The sequence below is a fragment of the Oncorhynchus keta genome, chromosome 5 (assembly GCF_023373465.1).
Source record: "Oncorhynchus keta strain PuntledgeMale-10-30-2019 chromosome 5, Oket_V2, whole genome shotgun sequence".
NCBI classification, from domain to species: Eukaryota; Metazoa; Chordata; class Actinopteri; order Salmoniformes; family Salmonidae; genus Oncorhynchus; species Oncorhynchus keta.
In genome coordinates this window covers 3376023-3394375 of record NC_068425.1, presented here as the reverse complement: position 1 = coordinate 3394375, position 18353 = coordinate 3376023, and the positions used below count along the sequence as shown (strand labels likewise).

The window sequence follows — 18353 nt, the reverse complement described above, 5'->3', positions numbered from 1 at the left end:
TTTTCTCCAGCATCTTCACAAGATCCTTTGCTGTTGTTCTGGGATTAATTTGCATTTTTCCGCACTAAAGTACGTTCATCTCTAGGAGACAGAATGAGTCGCCTTCCTGAGCGGTATGGCGGCTGCGTGGTCTCATGGTGTTTATACTTGCATACTATTGTTTATACAGATGAACGTGGCACCTTCAGGCGTTCAGAAATTGCTCTCAAGGATGAACTAGACTTGTGGAGGTCTACAGTCTTAACTGATTTCTTTTGATTTTCCCATGATGTCAAGCAAATAAGCACTGAGTTTGAAGGTAGGCCTTGAAATACATCCACAGGTACACCTCCATTTGACTCAAATGATGTCAATTAGCCTATCAGAAGCTTCTAAAGCCATGACATCATTTTCTGGAATTTTCCAAGCTGTTTAAAGGCACAGTCAACTTAGTGTATGTAAACTTCTGACCCACTGGAATTGTAATACAGTGAATTATAAGTTAACTAATCTGTCTGTAAACAATTGTTGGAAAATGACTTGTGTCATGCACAAAGTAGATGTCCTAACCGACTTGCCAAAACTATAGTTTGTTAACAAGAAATTTGTGGCGTGCTTGAACAATGAGCTCTAATGACTCCAACCTAAGTGTATGTAAACTTCCGACTTCAACTGTATATATGTATATATATATATATATATAAATAAATAAAACATTGAGCAAGATTTGTTCCTAAAATAGAAACCCAACTTCAGTTTCTTGGTCAAGTTATCAATGTGTTGTTTAAAATTCAGCTTTCATCTAACCAGATCCATAGATACTTAAAGGAGGTGCCCCCTACCAATTTACTGGCCTTTTATAGTTCAAATCTGCAAGCGACTCCATCTGTTAACTTTCAGGGAAGAGAAAACCATACATTTCCTTTTCTACGCATTAAGCAGACGTTTCAATTGGAAAAGCTGCCTTTGAAAAACATCAAAAGCCAACTGTAAGTCCTGAAAAGCCTTCTCAATATTAGATGCGCTAGGATAAATAATTGTGTCATCAGCGTACAGATGGAGAGTTGCAGAGTCAACAGAGTCTTCCCTATTATCATGTACAGTGGGGCAAAAAAGTATTTAGTCAGCCACCAATTGTGCAAGTTCTCCCACTTAAAAAGATGAGAGGCCTGTAATTTTCATCATAGGTACACTTCAACTATGACAGACAAAATGGGAAAATAAATTCCAGAAAATCACATTGTAGGATTGTTAATGAATTTATTTGCAAATTATGGTGGAAAATAAGTATTTGGTCACCTACAAACAAGCAAGATTTCTGGCTCTCACAGACCTGTAACATCTTCTTTAAGAGGCTCCTCTGTCCTCCACTCGTTATCTGTATTAATGGCACCCGTTTGAACTTGTTATCAGTATAAAAGGCACCTGTCCACAACCTTAAACAGTCACACTCCAGACTCCACGATGGCCAAGACCAAAGAGCTGTCAAAGGACACCAGAAACAAAATTGTAGACCTGCACCAGGCTGGGAAGACTGAATCTGCAATAGGTAAGCAGCTTGGTTTGAAGAAATCAACTGTGGGAGCAATTATTAGGAAATGGAAGACATACAAGACCACTGATAATCTCCCTCGATCTGGGACTCCACGCAAGATCTCACCCCGTGGGGTCAAAATGATCACAAGAACGGTGAGCAAAAATCCCAAAACCACACGGGGGGACCTAGTGAATGACCTGCAGAGAGCTGGGACCAAAGTAACAAAGCCTACCATCAGTAACACACTACGCCTCCAGGGACTCAAATCCTGCAGTGCCAGATGTGTCCCCCTGCTTAAGCCAGTACATGTCCAGGCCCGTCTGAAGTTTGCTAGAGAGCATTTGGATGATCCAGAAGAAGATTGGGAGAATGTCATATGGTCAGATCAAACCAAAATACAACTTTTTAAAAACGTTTTAAAAACTCAACTCGTCGCGTTTGGAGGACAAAGAATGCTGAGTTGCATCCAAAGAACACCATACCTACTATGAATCATGGGGGTGGAAACATCATGCTTTGTGGCTGTTTTTCTGCAAAGGGACCAGGACGACTGATCTGTGTAAAGGAAAGAATGAATGGGGCCATGTATCGTGAGTTTTTGAGTGAAAACCTCCTTCCATCAGCAAGGGCATTGAAGATGAAACGTGACCGGGTCTTTCAGCATGACAATGATCCCAAACACACCGCCCGGGCAACGAAGGAGTGGCTTCGTAAGAAGCATTTCAAGGTCCTGGAGTGGCCTTGCCAGTCTCCAGATCTCAACCCCAAAGAAAATCTTTGGAGGGAGTTGAAAGTCTGTGTTGCCCAGCAACAGCCCCAAAACATCACTGCTCTAGAGGAGATCTGTATGGAGGAATGGGCCAAAATACCAGCAACAGTGTGTGAAAAACATGTGAAGACTTACAGAAAACATTTGACCTCTGTCATTGCCAACAAAGGGTATATAACAAAGTATTGAGATAAACTTTTGTTATTGACCAAATACTTATTTTCCACCATAATTTGCAAATACATTTTAAAAAATCCTACAATGTGATATTCTGGATTTTTTTTCTTCTCATTCTGTCTGTCATAGTTGAAGTGTACATATGATGAAAATTACAGGCCTCTCTCATCTTTTTAAGTGGGAGAACTTGCACAATTGGTGGCTGACTAAATACTTTTTTGCCCCACTGTATATACCTTGTAAAAAAAAAGGATCAGACCTAAAATTGAGCCCTGGGGAACTCTTTTTGTAAGCCTTGTAAACTCAGATGTCACACCCTCCTGAGCTACACACTGTGTTCTGTCTGAAAGGTAGTTCTGGAACCAATCCAATGAATCAACACTCAAACCAACCTTTTTTAGTCTATACAGGGCATGGTCAACAGTGTCCAAGGCCTTCGATAAGTCAATCAAAAAGTGAAAAGGCAGTGATTTGTCTTGTCCTGAGCATCTAGAATATCACCGAGAACCTTAATTACTGCAATAATTGTACAATGCTTGGCTCTAAAAACCAGACTGGAATTGAGATAAAACTGAGTTATTGTAAAGAAAGTCTTTCAACTGCGAGTTCACCAGGTTTTCCAAAACATTTGCCAGTGCAGACAGTTTAGATAAGAGACGATTGTGATCCAACAGGGATAACCCCCTCCACCCTTATGTAAAGGCGTGACGCAGGCTGCTTTCCAGACGTAGGCTACAGGAATGCCTGCTCACAGAACTGCGTAAAATGTAGTTGGACTATGAACTCGAGGGGGCACTTTTTGGTGTCTGTAACGCAACTGCAACTGCACACCGATCACTTAAATCATTAGGGAAAATAACAACGGCCGAGTATTTATGGGGATGGTTAATAACATCAATAAGTGTTGAGTTAAGAGATGTCTTTTGGACTGAGTCTTGTGACTGCATTTATAATGTGAGTAAAATGCAGTGTATTGCACAGTTTGGAGATAACCAGTCCCAGTTTATAGGACCATATCATTTCCTCCCCAACCACGCATCAGTTCAGCCAGAGAATCCAGGGATTCTACTTTTGCAGGTGGAGGTCTACGACATCCCATTATAGCTTAAGTTCACAGCTTTCGATAACTGCCGTTTCAATGCTAAAAACTCTAACTGTTTTGGTTTAGATAAAGACCTTAGCTCAGTAGCCACATATCTGTCTAATATAGATGGCTATACGTCCTCCCCCTTACTTCGCCAGTCACAGCGATAAACATCATAACCATCCAAGCCTCGAGACTGATTTGGAACAGATTTCTTTAGCCAGGTCTAGGACAGAACTAAGACATCTGGGTCAGCAGTGTGAACCTAGACTTTTATCATGTCAATTTCCGGCATTAGGCTCCTCACATTAATATGCATAATTCCCAACCCTGATTTAGTTTTAAAATCATTTGAAGTGGGAAGTTCATCCATAGCCAATGGGCCTGGGTCTAGGGGGAATGTTTCCTGATCCATAGCCAATGGGCCTGGGTCTAGGGGGAATGTTTCCTGATCCATAGCCAATGGGCCTGGGTTTAGGGGGAATGTTTCCTGATCCATAGCCAATGGGCCTGGGTCTAGGGGGAATGTTTCCTGATCCATAGCCAATGGGCCTGGGTCTAGGGGGAATGTTTCCTGATCCATAGCCAATGGGCCTGGGTCTAGGGGGAATGTTTCCTGATCCATAGCCAATGGGCCTGGGTTTAGGGGGAATGTTTCCTGATCCATAGCCAATTGGCCTGGGTCTAGGGGGAATGTTTCCTGATCCATAGCCAATGGGCCTGGGTCTAGGGGGAATGTTTCCTGATCCATAGCCAATGGGCCTGGGTCTAGGGGGAATGTTTCCTGATCCATAGCCAATGGGCCTGGGTTTAGGGGGAATGTTTCCTGATCCATAGCCAATGGGCCTGGGTCTAGGGGGAATGTTTCCTGATCCATAGCCAATGGGCCTGGGTCTAGGGGGAATGTTTCCTGATCCATAGCCAATGGGCCTGGGTTTGGGTGAATGTTTCCTGATCCATAGCCAATGGGCCTGGGTCTAGGGGGAATGTTTCCTGATCCATAGCCAATGGGCCTGGGTCTAGGGGAAATGTTTCCTGATCCATAGCCAATGGGCCTGGGTCTAGGGGAAATGTTTCCTGATCCATAGCCAATGGGCCTGGGTCTAGGGGAAATGTTTCCTGATCCATAGCCAATGGGCCTGGGTTTGGGTGAATGTTTCCTGACACCTAAAGCAGACAAATAATAAAACACCGTGATGTGTTTCTTCCTCAAATCTCTCTGCACTTTGATGATTTCAAATAATCCAAACTACAGTCATCTGATACAACAAACACCGTTTTTCAGCCAGACCAAACCCTGTAGATGGAAATGTTTTATGAACATGTCACAGTAGGAGTCAAACGGTAACACAACGGGATCCCTCTGAAAGATAAAAGCTGCTATAACATCAGTTAAAGTAGAGTCTAGCAGTATCTCTGGGTGAGGGAGATGAGATTGCACAGTCTGAATGATCAAAAACAATAAGCCATAACCCATGTACGCAGCAATTAAAACCATTTGTACAAAAATACCCATTTTAACCACTGAATCCAACAGTTCACTACCACAAAAAGAAAACAACTTAAAATATGCTGAGTCAGTCTTTTGAATCCTTAAATGCCCTAAACAAAAATGCTGTAGCCTACACGTCGAGTAGCGTTAGAAACCAAGTGGGTGCCGGAGCGTTCGTGCCTTGGTTACTGTGACGACCCTTCCACTCTGTCTGCCGTATCCTCTCTCTTTGCTCTGGTTTTCTTTATTAGGATGTCGGTGGGCGGAGCCGGGAGGGTCGTCAGCGAAATGGGACACACCTGGGCCCAGGTGTGTCCCGGGATAAATACACCTCTTCCCCAATCATTGAAGAGGCTCTCTCCATGCAGACACACTGTTTGATTTTGGTTGTGGCGTTTTTGTGTCCGGCTTGCTTTGGCATCTTTCAACACTCCTCGTGATCACATCTATACACGAGACCACTCACTTAGAAATTTTCAGAAAATTATGTCATGGCTTTAGAAGCTTCTGATAGGCTAATTGACATCATTTGAGTCCATTGGAGGTGTACCTGTGGATGTATTTCAAGGCCTACCTTCAAACTCAGTGCTTCTTTGCTTGACATCATGGGAAAATCAAAAGAAATCAGCCAAGATGGTATGATGGCGCCGGAGGAGAAGGTCGCCGTTTTACGGTCTCCTAACCAATTGTGCTATTATGTGGGTTTTTTTTGCGATAGTGGTAAATTATTTTGAACATAATGTTTCTGCAACCGTATCTTACAGCAGAAAAGAGTTTCTAGATATCAGGACAGCGATCACTCACCTCGGATTAGACAAAGATTTCTTCAACAACAACAACAACAACAGCAGCAGCAAGCAGGACTCACACGATATTCTCCGAACACCCCACAGGGCAGACAACCCAATCATTCACAAAAGGAAGCTACGCAGAGGAAGAAGAGTCGGATGCCTCGTCCGGACCCGCAGAAGACAACTAGGAAAGCTGCCGTTACCGTCAATATTACTCGCCAACGTGCAATCATTGGACAATAAACTAGACGAGGTACGATCACTAATATCCTACCAACGGGACATCAAAAACGAATATCCTATGCTTCAAGGAATCGTGGCTGAATGACAACATGGGGGGGGGGGCGGTCTGTGCATATTTGTAAACAACAGCTGGTGCATGAAATCTAAGGAAGTCTCTAGATTTTGCTCGCCTGAAGTTGAGTATATTGTAATAAACTGCAGGCCACACTACTTGCCTAAAGAGTTCTCAGCTATACATTTCGTGGCTGTTTATTTACCACCACAGACAGATGCTGGCACTAAGACCGCACTCAGTCAGCTGTATAATGAAATAAGCAACCAGGAAACCACTCACCCAGAGGCGGCGCTCCTAGTGGCCAGAGACTTTAATGCAGGGAAACTTAAATCAGTTCTACCAAATCTCTATCAACATGTTAAATGTGCAACGAGGGGGAATCACCTGATCACCTGTACTCCACACACAGAGATGCGTACAAATCTCTCCCTCGCCCTCCATTTGGTAAATCCGACCACAACTCTATCTTCCTGATTCCTGCTTACAAGCAAAAATTAAAGCAGGGAGCACCAGTGACTCGGTCTATAAAAAAGTGGTCAAATGAAGCAGATGCTAAACTACAGGACTGCTTTGCTATCACAGACTGGAACATGTTCCAGGATTCTTCCGATGACATTAAGGAAAACACCACATCAGTCACTGGCTTTATCAATAAGTGCATCGATGACGTCGTCCCCACAGTGACTGTACGTACAGTACATACCCTAACCAGAAGCCATGGATTACAGGCAACATTCGCACTGAGCTAAAGGATAGAGCTGCCGCTTTCAAGGTGCAGGACTCTAACCCGGAAGCTTACAAGAAATCCCGCTATGCCCTGCGACGAACCATCAAACAGGCAAAGCATCAATACAGGGCTAGGATTGAATCATACTACACCGGCTCCGACGCTTGTCGGATGTGGCAGGGCTTGCTAACGTTTACAGACTACAAAGGGAAGCACAGCCGCGAGCTGCCCAGTGAAACAAGCCTACCAGACGAGCTAAATCACTTTTATGCTCGCTTCGAGGCAAGCAACACTGAGGCATGCATGAGAGCATCAGCTGTTCTGGATGACTGTGTGATCACGCTCTCCGTAGCCGACGTGAGTAAGACCTTTAAACAGGTCAACATACACAAGGCTGTGGGGCCAGACGGATGACCAGGACGTGTGCTCTGGGCATGTGCTGACCAACTGGCAGGTGTATTCACTGACATTTTCAACATGTCCCTGATTGAGTCTGTAATACCAACATGTTTCAAGCAGAACACCATAGTCCCTGTGCCCAAGAACACAAAGGCAACCTGCCTAAATGACTACAGACCTGTAGCACTCACGTCCGTAGCCATGAAGTGCTTTGAAAGGCTGGTAATGGCTCACATCAACACCATTATCCCAGAAACCCTAGACCCACTCCCATTTGCGTACCGCCCAAACAGATCCACAGATCATGCAATCTCTATTGCACTCCACACTGCCCTTTCCCACCTGGACAAAAGGAACACCTATGTGAGAATGCAGTTCATTGACTACAGCTCAGCGTTCAACACCATAGTACCCTCAAAGCTCATCACTAAGCTAAGGATCCTGGGACTAAACACCTCCCTCTGCAACTGGAACCTGGACTTCCTGACAGGCCGCCCCCAGGTGGTGAGGGTAGGTAGCAACACATCTGCCACGCTGATCCTCAACACTGGAGCTCCCCAGGGGTGCGTGCTCAGTCCCCTCCTGTACTCCCTGTTCACCCACGACTGCAAGGCCAGGCACGACTCCAACACCATCATTATGTTTGCTGACGACACAACAGTGGTAGGCCTGATGACCGAAAACGACGAGACAGCCTATAGGGAGGAGGTCAGAGACCTGGCCGGGTGGTTCCAGAATAACAACCTATCCCTCAATGTAACCAAGACTAAGGAGATGATTGTGGACTACAGGAAAAGGAGCACCGAGCATGTCCCCATTTTCATAGACGGAGCTGTAGTGGAGCAGGTTGGGAGCTTCAAAGTCTTTGGTGTCCACATCAACAACAAAATAGATTGGTCCAAACACACCAAGACAGTTGTGAAGAGGGCATGACAAAGCCTATTCCCCCTCATGAAACAAAAAATATTTGGCTTTTTTTAACCTTTATTTAACCAGGCAAGTCAGTTAAGAAGAAATTCTTATTTTCAATGACGGCCTAGGAACAGTGGGTTAACTACCTGTTCAGGGGCAGAACGACAGATGTGTACCTTGTCAGCTCGGGGGTTTGAACTTGCAACCTTCCGGTTACTTGTCCAATGCTCTAACCAGTAGGCTACCCTGCCACATGGGTCCTGAGATCACATGAGAGCATGTTGCATCATTGCCTGGTACGGCAATTGCTCGGCCTCCGACCGCAAGGCACTTCAGAGGGTAGTGCGTACGGCCCAGTACATCATTGGGGGAAAGCTGCCTGCCATCCAGGACCTCTACACCAGCCGGTGTCAGAGGAAGGCCCTAAAAATTGTCAAATACCCCAGCCACCCCAGTCATAGACTGTTCTCTCTACTACCGCATGGCAAGCTGTACCGGAGTGCCAAGTCTAGGACAAAAAAGGCTTCTCAACAGTTTTTACCCCCAAGCCATAAGAGTCCTGAACAGGTAACCAATGGTTACCCAGACTATTGGCATTGTGTGCCTCCCCTGTTTACACCTGTTGTATTCGGCGCACGTGACAAATAAACTTTGATTTGATTTGAAGACATCAGGAAAAAAAACTAAACTCAACAAGTCTGGTTCATCCTTGGCATAGCCAGGTGCTAAAATAGAACTTGGTTCTATTTGTCACACTTGATGCGCTGCAAGTCCTGCCTCTCCCATCTCCTCATTGGTTTTTAGGAGTATATACCCACATGGGTGATTGAAAGATGAACTGAGGTCCACACTCCAGTCCAGTTGGTAATGCACCTTAAAGTTGGTTACCAACTGCCATATCAAGTCCAAAAAACAAGAAGCCTGAAGGAGGAGAGATTACTATAAACTAACTCGGTTTACCTTTTTATATTTGGATTAATTGTTGGAGTAGAGGACCTTGTGCATTTCAGGTAAAATAACAACCCAGGTAGCCAGGTGCACTGTGTTTCCTCCGACACATTGGTGCGGCTGGCTTCTGGGTTGGATGCGCGCTGTGTTAATTAAGAAGCAGTGCGGCTTGGTTGGGTTGTGTTTCGGAGGACGCATGGCTTTCAACCTTCATCTCTCCCGAGCCCGTACAGGAGTTGTAGCGATGAAACAAGATAGTAATTACTAACAAGTGGACACCACGAAATTGGGGAGAAAAGGGGGTAAAATAAAAATAAAAATTAATTAATAATTTAAAAAACAACCCAATGTTTATCCCAGCACAAATTAGCTAGCAACAGCAAGCTTAATGCTTTTCGACCTGTCCCCAAATTAATATAGTGTGATCAGAGTTCGTTTTGATATTTCAACCTGCGTGTCCTGATCGCGTCTGGTGTGGGGGGGACAAAATCAACATGCGCACGATGGCACACGTGAGCAGTCTGGTCAGCATTTTAGAATGCTAGCGAGTTCAACAGCTGCTGCAGGAATGTGCTGACAGGGATTTCGCCCAGTGTGTGGATATGGTCAATGCGCCCAGTCACCTTGCAGTATGCTACCGCACAGTGAGGCAGCAGTGGGCCCAGTAGACGGGCCAATCACCGGTGGCGAGTCCACCCAGCAGGGATATCCTGAGCTAGGAAGCCTAGCGCATCTAGACGTTATGTCACAGCGCAGATACCGACCTCTGGCTTCCACCACACAGCACAGCAAGGCAGGAAAGGAGTCAAAAGACTCCGGTAGATTGCCGGAACACAGATGGAAAACCTGACCGTGGAGGAGTATCCAAGGCTAGTCGGCCCAAGCAGTGTCTAGACAGTCAGTCACAGCACAGATGCATCCTCTCTCGGCTTTCATGTAGAAACCAGCAGAGGTCACTGCTTGGTTAACTAGCGATTTTAACACATTGATTGCTTTGATCCTGTAGGATTTTAGATTTTGCCACATGTTTGTTGACAACTCTCTAAGTAATAAAAACTTGTAACACTTGACACAAACAAAGTGTGACACAACACGCTTAGCGACACTGCCCTGCCCGTACAAATGTAAAGTGTCGGTACCATGCCTTACGAGCTGAAATACAAGATCCCAGGACTAAACCGCATGTTCAATGGAAATCCTTAATTTAAATCGTTTTTTTTTTTTAGTCTAGGACTAGGTGGGAAACGGACCCTACAACTTTCAAACAGACTGAGCCTAGATGGAGTAAAAGAAAGCAAAACAGAAAAACTGCGATTGAAATGTAGATGAAGGTAACAGGAAACGAGATCAGGTTCTAAACATCTCTGCTCTTATTGTATTTGTTACATTTTGTAGCAACCTCTTCTCCTCACCAATCCTCTCTCCTGTCTCTTCTTATTTACATTTTAGTCATTTAGCAGACACTCTTATCCAGAGCGACTTACAGTAGTGAGAAAATACTCAGTAGTGAGTTTTTTCATACTTTTTTGGTGCTCGTCCCCCGTGGGAATTGAACCCACAATCCTAGCACTGCAAGCAGCCATGTGCTACCAACTGCGCTACACGGGACTAACAACTGCGCTACACCTGTCTCCTCTCCTGGGCTGTAAGCTGTGCTGACAGAAGGAGCTCTTTCGGCTGTGTGAACTCACCAGCTGATCGGGACTGGCATGTCCACACACACACACCTATGTATTACTAGTGTGGGTGGATGGCTAGTGCAAGAGGGAAATAGGCGTATATGATGTGCAAATGTATGTAAGTGTGTGTGAGTGCAGTGTTTCCCCATATTCATATAGCAACAGTGGCCCACCACTGCTACAGTTTTGCCACCGCTACAAAAAATGTTATATTTTATATATATATATAGATTTCTGCCAAGATGCGCTTTTAAATGTATAGTCATTGGCTCAATGATTGAAAGTGTGTGTGTGTGTGTGTGTGTGTGTGTGTGTGTGTGTGTGTGTGTGTGTGTGTGTGTGTGTGTGTGTGTGTGTGTGTGTGTGTGTGTGTGTGTGTGTGTGTGTGTGTGCGCAAGAGCGTGTTTTTGGGATAGGTGTTTGAAGGTAATGTCTGTGTTCGAGTACTCTGATGAAAACAAATGTACAGTACTGGCATGTTTGCGTTAAACATGGCTGAAGGCGAAAAAAGCTTGTGGTATGCCATCAGTTGTTCCAAATACTGTTCTGATACACAACTTTAACATTCACTGCCCTTGACATACTCACATCTGACAGACATGTTGTCAGCGCTTTTAAATGTAACATGCTAAATAGTTGCATTTGAACATTTTGAGTACTCAATATTTAATGGAGGCCAAACACCGATTCCAGTACTTGAGTACTTGTGTGTGTGTGTACATGCGTGTGTGTGTCTCGCTCTGAGTAGCCTACATGTGTAAATTGAGGGGCCCTCTCTAATGCCATTTTACATGCTTCTCAACTTCTCTCTTGTCGTAACTAATCCTTCTCTCAATCCACCCCCAACCCTCCACCCATCACCCGCTCTACTCTTCAAGTTTAATTGCTTTTCTGTCCACTGTCAAACAGCGTTTTGACAGGCCAATCTTCCCAACCAAATATTTATAAACGTTAAAGCCGACGTGTTGAGAGCTCCCCAGCAGAGAGAGAAGGATGAGGTTGGAGGGGTGGCTGGGGGGGGGGGGGTAGATTATGGGATCACCCTGCTCTATACAGAGTTACAGTGTATATCTGACTTCATCAGCGTGTGTGTGTGTGTGTGTGTGTGTGTGTGTGTGTGTGTGTGTGTGTGTGTGTGTGTGTGTGTGTGTGTGTGTGTGTGTGTGTGTGTGTGTGTGTGTGTGTGTGTGTGGCCTCAGCTTCCCTATTTAACATGGTTACAGATCCACTTCATTTCTCCCCACACTCTCTAATCGGGTTAACTCTACATACTGGAGAGGGATGGAAACACACACACACACCACATACCCACACATGCGGTCATGGTAGAAAGGGAGGATTGTGATGGTTGGGAACCATAATCTGACAGAGTGCTATTTAAGACTGTTCTAGTATCTTAACTACAGTACAGTGATTCAGACATGGGGTATATGTTGTGGTACATTGGGTTAGTTTCATGTGACTCAGATGCAAGCCGAGACACCACATCATGTAGAGAGAGGGATCGGTGTAATTTGATCCTAATGTTGTCATATTAGTGTGAGGGATGCTGCAGGTCACCAGCAGTCAGTCACTCTAGATAGATTCCAAATATACTGCATCCTCACACACAAACACACCACACACACACAGGTGCGTGCACACACGCGCACACACACACACACACACACACACACACACACACACACACACACACACACACACACACACACACACACACACACACACACACACACACACACACACACACCTCTCCTCCCCTCCCTTTCCCTCCCTCCATCCCTCTCCTCCCTCCCCTGATCTACCCACCTGTCCTGTTGATCTCGATGATCTCCTCCTGGGCCAGAGGGCAGTCCCCTCCCCCCAGGCTGCCTGAGCTCACCATACCCGGCCCGGCGGTGGCCATGGCCAGGGCGTCTGGCTTGCAGTAGTTGGGCGAGCCCGGCATGGTGGGCCGAGGGATGTGCTTGCCCTTCCTCTTGGGCAGCTTCTGCTTGGCCATGGCCAGTGAGTAGTACATGCCAAAGTTGTTGACGATGACGGGCACAGGCATGGCGATGGTCAGCACCCCCGCCAGGGCGCACAGCGCGCCCACCAGCATCCCCGACCACGTCTCGGGGTACATGTCCCCGTAGCCCAGAGTGGTCATGGTGACCACGGCCCACCAGAAGCCAATGGGGATGTTCTTGAAGTTTGTGTGTTTGGCGGCCGTAGGGTCGTCGGGGTCGGCGCCGATGCGCTCGGCGTAGTAGATCATGGTGGCGAAGATGAGCACTCCGAGGGCGAGGAAGATGATGAGGAGGAGGAACTCGTTGGTACTGGCGCGGAGCGTGTGGCCCAGCACCCGCAGGCCCACGAAGTGACGAGTCAACTTGAAGATACGCAGGATCCTGACGAAGCGCACCACTCGCAGGAAGCCCAACACGTCTTTGGCGGCTTTGGAGTCCAGGCCGCTCAGCGCCACCTCCAGGTAGAAGGGCATGATGGCAATAAAGTCAATGATATTGAGGGTGCTACTGAAGAACTCCTTCTTGCAGGGGCAGAAGATCACGCGCATCATGACCTCGATGGTGAACCAGATGACGCACGTTCCCTCCACATAGGTGAGCCAGCCGTCGGTCACCACCTCGTAGACGATCTCCTGGCGCGTCACATTGTCCACCGTCACGTTCTCTGTCTTGTTGTAGATGGTGTTGAAGGCCTCGTGCGTCTCCAGGCAGAAGGTGGTGATGGAGATGAGGATGAACAGAAGGGAGAGGAACGCACAGTACTGTAGGAGAGGAGAGAGGGAGAGAGAGATGGTTAGGTTCAAGTTTTTTATTTTTTTACTTAGTTGCCAGTTACAGGATTATGTTTCTTGGGCTCATTGAATTCTCACCGAAGCCTAACCCGGAAGGATCACGTGGATTTACAGATGAATGTCATTCACATACTGGTATCACTGAAAACATGCAGCAACTGAGGTTAACCTAAACTGATAAAAAAAAAAACATTAAAAACACCAATGTTCCCAGATGCACGAATAGATCTGTTCGACACAGTTTTAGGTCTAACGCCAACGATTACACAGAAACTCTGATGAACTCAGCAGGTCAACTGAACAAACCACATAGCAACCATGCAGTTAGGATTGGGGAGTAACGGATTACATGGGTTACTAAAAAAATATTTAAAAAAACTCTGACCGCAATTCGTTACGTTACCAGCAAAAAATATTGTAATCCGATTACAGATACTTTTGAAAAACTAGATGGTTACTTCTAGGATTACTTTTACATTCAGAAAAGACGTTTGCGCCAAATGTATTTGACACCTTTCTGTTCTTTTAATGACATTCAAATCAGCATGGGTGCAAATTTCAGTTCGTTTCCGCCTGAGCGAGTCTGACCACAAGCCAGAGACCAATATGATGACACACCAAATTAGCTGAAATCACTCAGTTCTGCTTCAAGGACGAGACTCATACATGTACACCTGCTTAAGAGGCATTAGAAAAAGACAAAACATTTATATTACCAATTGAACATCTATTGCAGCATAAATCAATGCGAGAGTTTACATAACTGGCCATGTATGGATGTCGGCTTCTACTACAGATAATAATACGGCAGCGTAGCCTAGTGGTTAGAGCGTTGGACTAGTAACCGGAAGGTTGCGAGTTCAAACCCCCGAGCTGACAAGGTACAAATCTGTCATTCTGCTCCTGAACAGTTAAGAATATGTTCTTAACTGACTTGCCTGGTTAAATAAAGGAAAAATAAAAAAATTAAAGTTAGGCTATATCTTTACATAAAAAAACAACAGTCTTGTCAGATATTTTGTCACTCCAATTAATGAAATACCCTTTGACCTTGAAAAAAAAAAAAAGGAAATGGGCCTAGCTACGGATATATAGATTATCCAAATAGTTTTAACTGAGCTGAGTAAACATTTATGAAAACAAAAATGTGCTTTTTGGTCTTCAGTTTAAGGTTTGGGTTTCGCCATTCGGGTTAGCAGTGTGGGTTAGGTTTAAATCCCGATTTTATGACTTTGAGGCTAAAACGTAAAACATATTCACACGCATGTGCAGACGATTAAAAGGGTTTATTTTCTCGTGCGTACACACATTCAAATGTCGTTTGCATGACAATAACACAGCTAGTTGGCTAATACCCCATTCATAGACGGTAACTGCTCTTATCACCTTCTGACGATGGTAAACGTTATATTCTGACCAGGGGAGTTTTGTTATTTAAGAGGTCCGGGCGCTTACTCTAAAAAAAAAAAAAATGAACATGCATCGCTTGTAGTACGGTTTTGGAAACATAAGTAACGTATACTTCATATCAGCGAGACATAATACAAATAACAACATTACGTTCAGTTACTAGATACCTTTAAAGGGGTTCACACATGTCCATGTTACAGCGCATGTTTACGGGAGAAAGAGTGGACTACCTGTGCCAATTATTTACATGCGTCTCCGAATACCCTGTGCAAACGGAAGATGGACGCCACAAACGTGTTGTCACTGAAAAAAAATGACTGTCTGCTGCAACTGTTAAAACCAGTGTGTATTTTACATTTGTGAAATTATTTTTGGGTGTTTAAAACAGAAACATATAAGGTCCTTGGCTCCTTAGTAATGTTAGCATATCAAACATGAACGCTCACCCCTCCTCATACGAAAATAAAAGTTCATTTTTCTTTATATCATGTAAGTCAACACCGTTGCGCTTCCTTTTGTAAAAGCTACGGCGACAATTTTAGAATATGACAGGTTAATGCAATACCATAGGGTGGCCTAGTGGTTAGAGCGTTGGACTAGTAACCGGAAGGTTGCATGTTCAAATCCCCGAGCTGACAAGGTACAAATCTGTCGTTCTGCCCCTGAACAGGCAGTTTAACCCACTGTTCCTAGGCCGCTATTGTAAATAATAATGTGTTCTTAACTGACTTGCCTAGTTAAATAAAGGTAAAATATTAGGTGAACACTCAATAAAATGAGTTTTTAATATATAATGAAAATGTCTGTACATTTCATCTGTTTCAGATGTAGAACGAGTGTAGTGCTGAGGTTGCATTCCAGACGTGAGAAATACGCAATATTACAGTAATGCCTCTCGAGAATAGATACCTCCTAGAATCTCTCGAAATTCTCGTCAATGAGAATAGACCCATAGATTTGGCCTATCAGCTGACAGTGAATGTAAATAAACAGGGTGGCTGTGCTGCGTTTTGGGTCATTGCAGTGGTACTGATAAGAGACGGAAGACAGGTGGTGCCAGACACCATGAACAACAGACAGAGAGAGAGAGAGAGAGAGAGAGAGAGAGAGAGAGAGAGAGAGATGCAGCTAACACAGTATGGGCATTCTGCTGCAATCTCATTGAAGCTGCACTGAGACAGAAAGAGGGAGAGAGAGCTCGGGGAAAAGAGAGGCGGAGGCAGAAAACGGTGGGAGACGGGGGTTCAAGATGGAGTGCGACTGTACAGTAGAGACAGAGAGTGGTGGAAAGAGGAAGAGGGAGACGAAGAGAGCGAGGGAGAGAAAGAGAGAGATGGGGTTTCGTGAGTTACGACGCTGTGGACAATGGACGGCCACCCTTAAGAAAACAGATGTCATGTTCGCTCTCACATAGATAAATGTCTATTGATTGAGCCGGCATGCCTGTTTAAAGCACCGGACATTTTCTCCTATCAGCCCCTCTGGATCAATACTAGTTTTAATTGAACCTTTATTTAACTTGTCAAATCAGTTAAGAACAAATTCTTATTTACAATGACAGCCAAACCCCGTCCAAGTGCGCGCCGCCCTATGTGATGCAGCCTGGATTCAAACCATGAACCGCGGTGACACCTCTTGCACTTGCCTTAGACCGCTGGGCCACTCGGGAGCCCAACAGTATCTGTTCATCTCAGGCACACGGAACTTCACGCTCTCACAAAACCGACCTAACCCCATTCAGCTTCAACCTCAACCCAGCCCAACCCAACCTCAACCCAGCTTCAACTCAACATAACCTCACCCAACTTCTGCCCAGCCTCAACCAAACCTAACACAACCTCAACCCAAATTAACTCAACCAAGCCTCAACCTAACCAATCCACAACCCAGCCTCAACTATGGCTCGGCGAAATATTGAATTCATTTGAATCATTCAAATGCATGTTTTAGCACGATATTCCAAATGGCTGTATTTCTTTATGGGGGTTTATGTCCACTTGTTCTCGTGTTGTCTTTTTGGTCTCACTCCTTCTCCTTCTGCTGTGACTGTGCACCTTCCAATTTACACGCAAACACCAAACTCTTCTCCCTGCCACTGAGAACAACAAATAGGAAAATGTACTTCTTCCTCTCTGACAACATGCGGTTTCTACTCGCCATTTGCGGTTTGGGCCAACAGAATTGCTCGTACGGACAGCAAAACACTTTGGCGCCTAATTTTCCGATAATAGAGGAAAACTTAAAAGGTGCATTATGCAGAAATCGCTCCTCCATTTCCTGGTTGCTAAAATTCCAATAGTTTGCCTAATTTCAGTTCATGTGACAAAACAAGCAAGTATAGTGTAGATAATCATTGTACCATCGAAACAGCTATGCAAGTATATTTTTCGATTAACAAAAAAATATAGCATAATTAAGCTGTTTGAAGCTGGGGTACAAAACCAAAAGTAAATGATGTAAGAACAAAGTGGACAGGCTGGCCTGCTGTTCAAACAGTGGGGAGACGGACAGAAGGGCGTGTTCATGACAATTCAACTGTTCTACCTTGTTTGTTAGCAAATAGATCCAAGTTGGCTAGACGTTAACTATAAAGATGAGCTGGCTACTCACTGGCACGTGGGCTTGTGCTTCAGAGATTGTTTATGAGACCTGTGTTCATTCAGAGATTGTTTATGAGACCTGTGTTCATTCAGAGATTGTTTATGAGACCTGTGTTCATTCAGAGATTGTTTATGAGACCTGTGTTCATTCAGAGATTGTTTATGAGACCTGTGTTCATTCAGAGATTGTTTATGAGACCTGTGTTCATTGGTTGCCTGCAACAACAGGTTTATCGTTATTAGTGAATGTGCATTGTGCATGGTTCTGGTAAAAAATGTGTCAATAAAAAGGGCATTTTCATAGACAGTTAAACTATTTTGATAAAATGATGACATTATTAGTGGGTCTTATTATTGTGGAAGGCCTAGGTAGCCAATGTATATGTTCACAAGTCCTGAATTCATTCAAGTATTGTTCACTGTTACAAATACCTTTAATAGTACAACAAAGCTTATTTAGAGAAAACAGTTTTAAAAATCAAGATATATATATATATATATTGTGAATCACCCATAAGTTTGATTTTGTTTTTAGGCCATATCGCCCAGCCTCTGTCTCTATATGCCTCTCTCTCTCTGCCTCTCTCTCTCTGCCTCCCTCTCTGCCACCCAATGAATTCCCTTTATGTAACACGTCATCACAGTCACTTGTGTGTGTGTGTGTGTGTGTGTGTGTGTGTGTGTGTGTGTGTGTGTGTGTGTGTGTGTGTGTGTGCTGCTGCTGTTTCCCCCTCTGCAGTGTTGCCCTCCC

At 44.7% G+C, this 18353-nt stretch overlaps 1 protein-coding gene across 5 annotated transcripts in view; it reads right to left on the bottom strand.

Annotated features, from left to right (window-relative positions):
* LOC118384125 (potassium voltage-gated channel subfamily C member 1-like) overlaps window positions 1-18353 on the bottom strand; it is a 104667-nt gene that overhangs the window by 45804 nt on the left and 40510 nt on the right. For all 5 annotated transcript variants that reach the window (XM_052518477.1, XM_052518476.1, XM_052518474.1 and 2 more), the window contains exon 2: window positions 12602-13562. In XM_052518477.1, the coding sequence (XP_052374437.1) occupies window positions 12602-13562 (961 nt within the window). The remainder of the gene's footprint in view (window positions 1-12601; window positions 13563-18353) is intronic.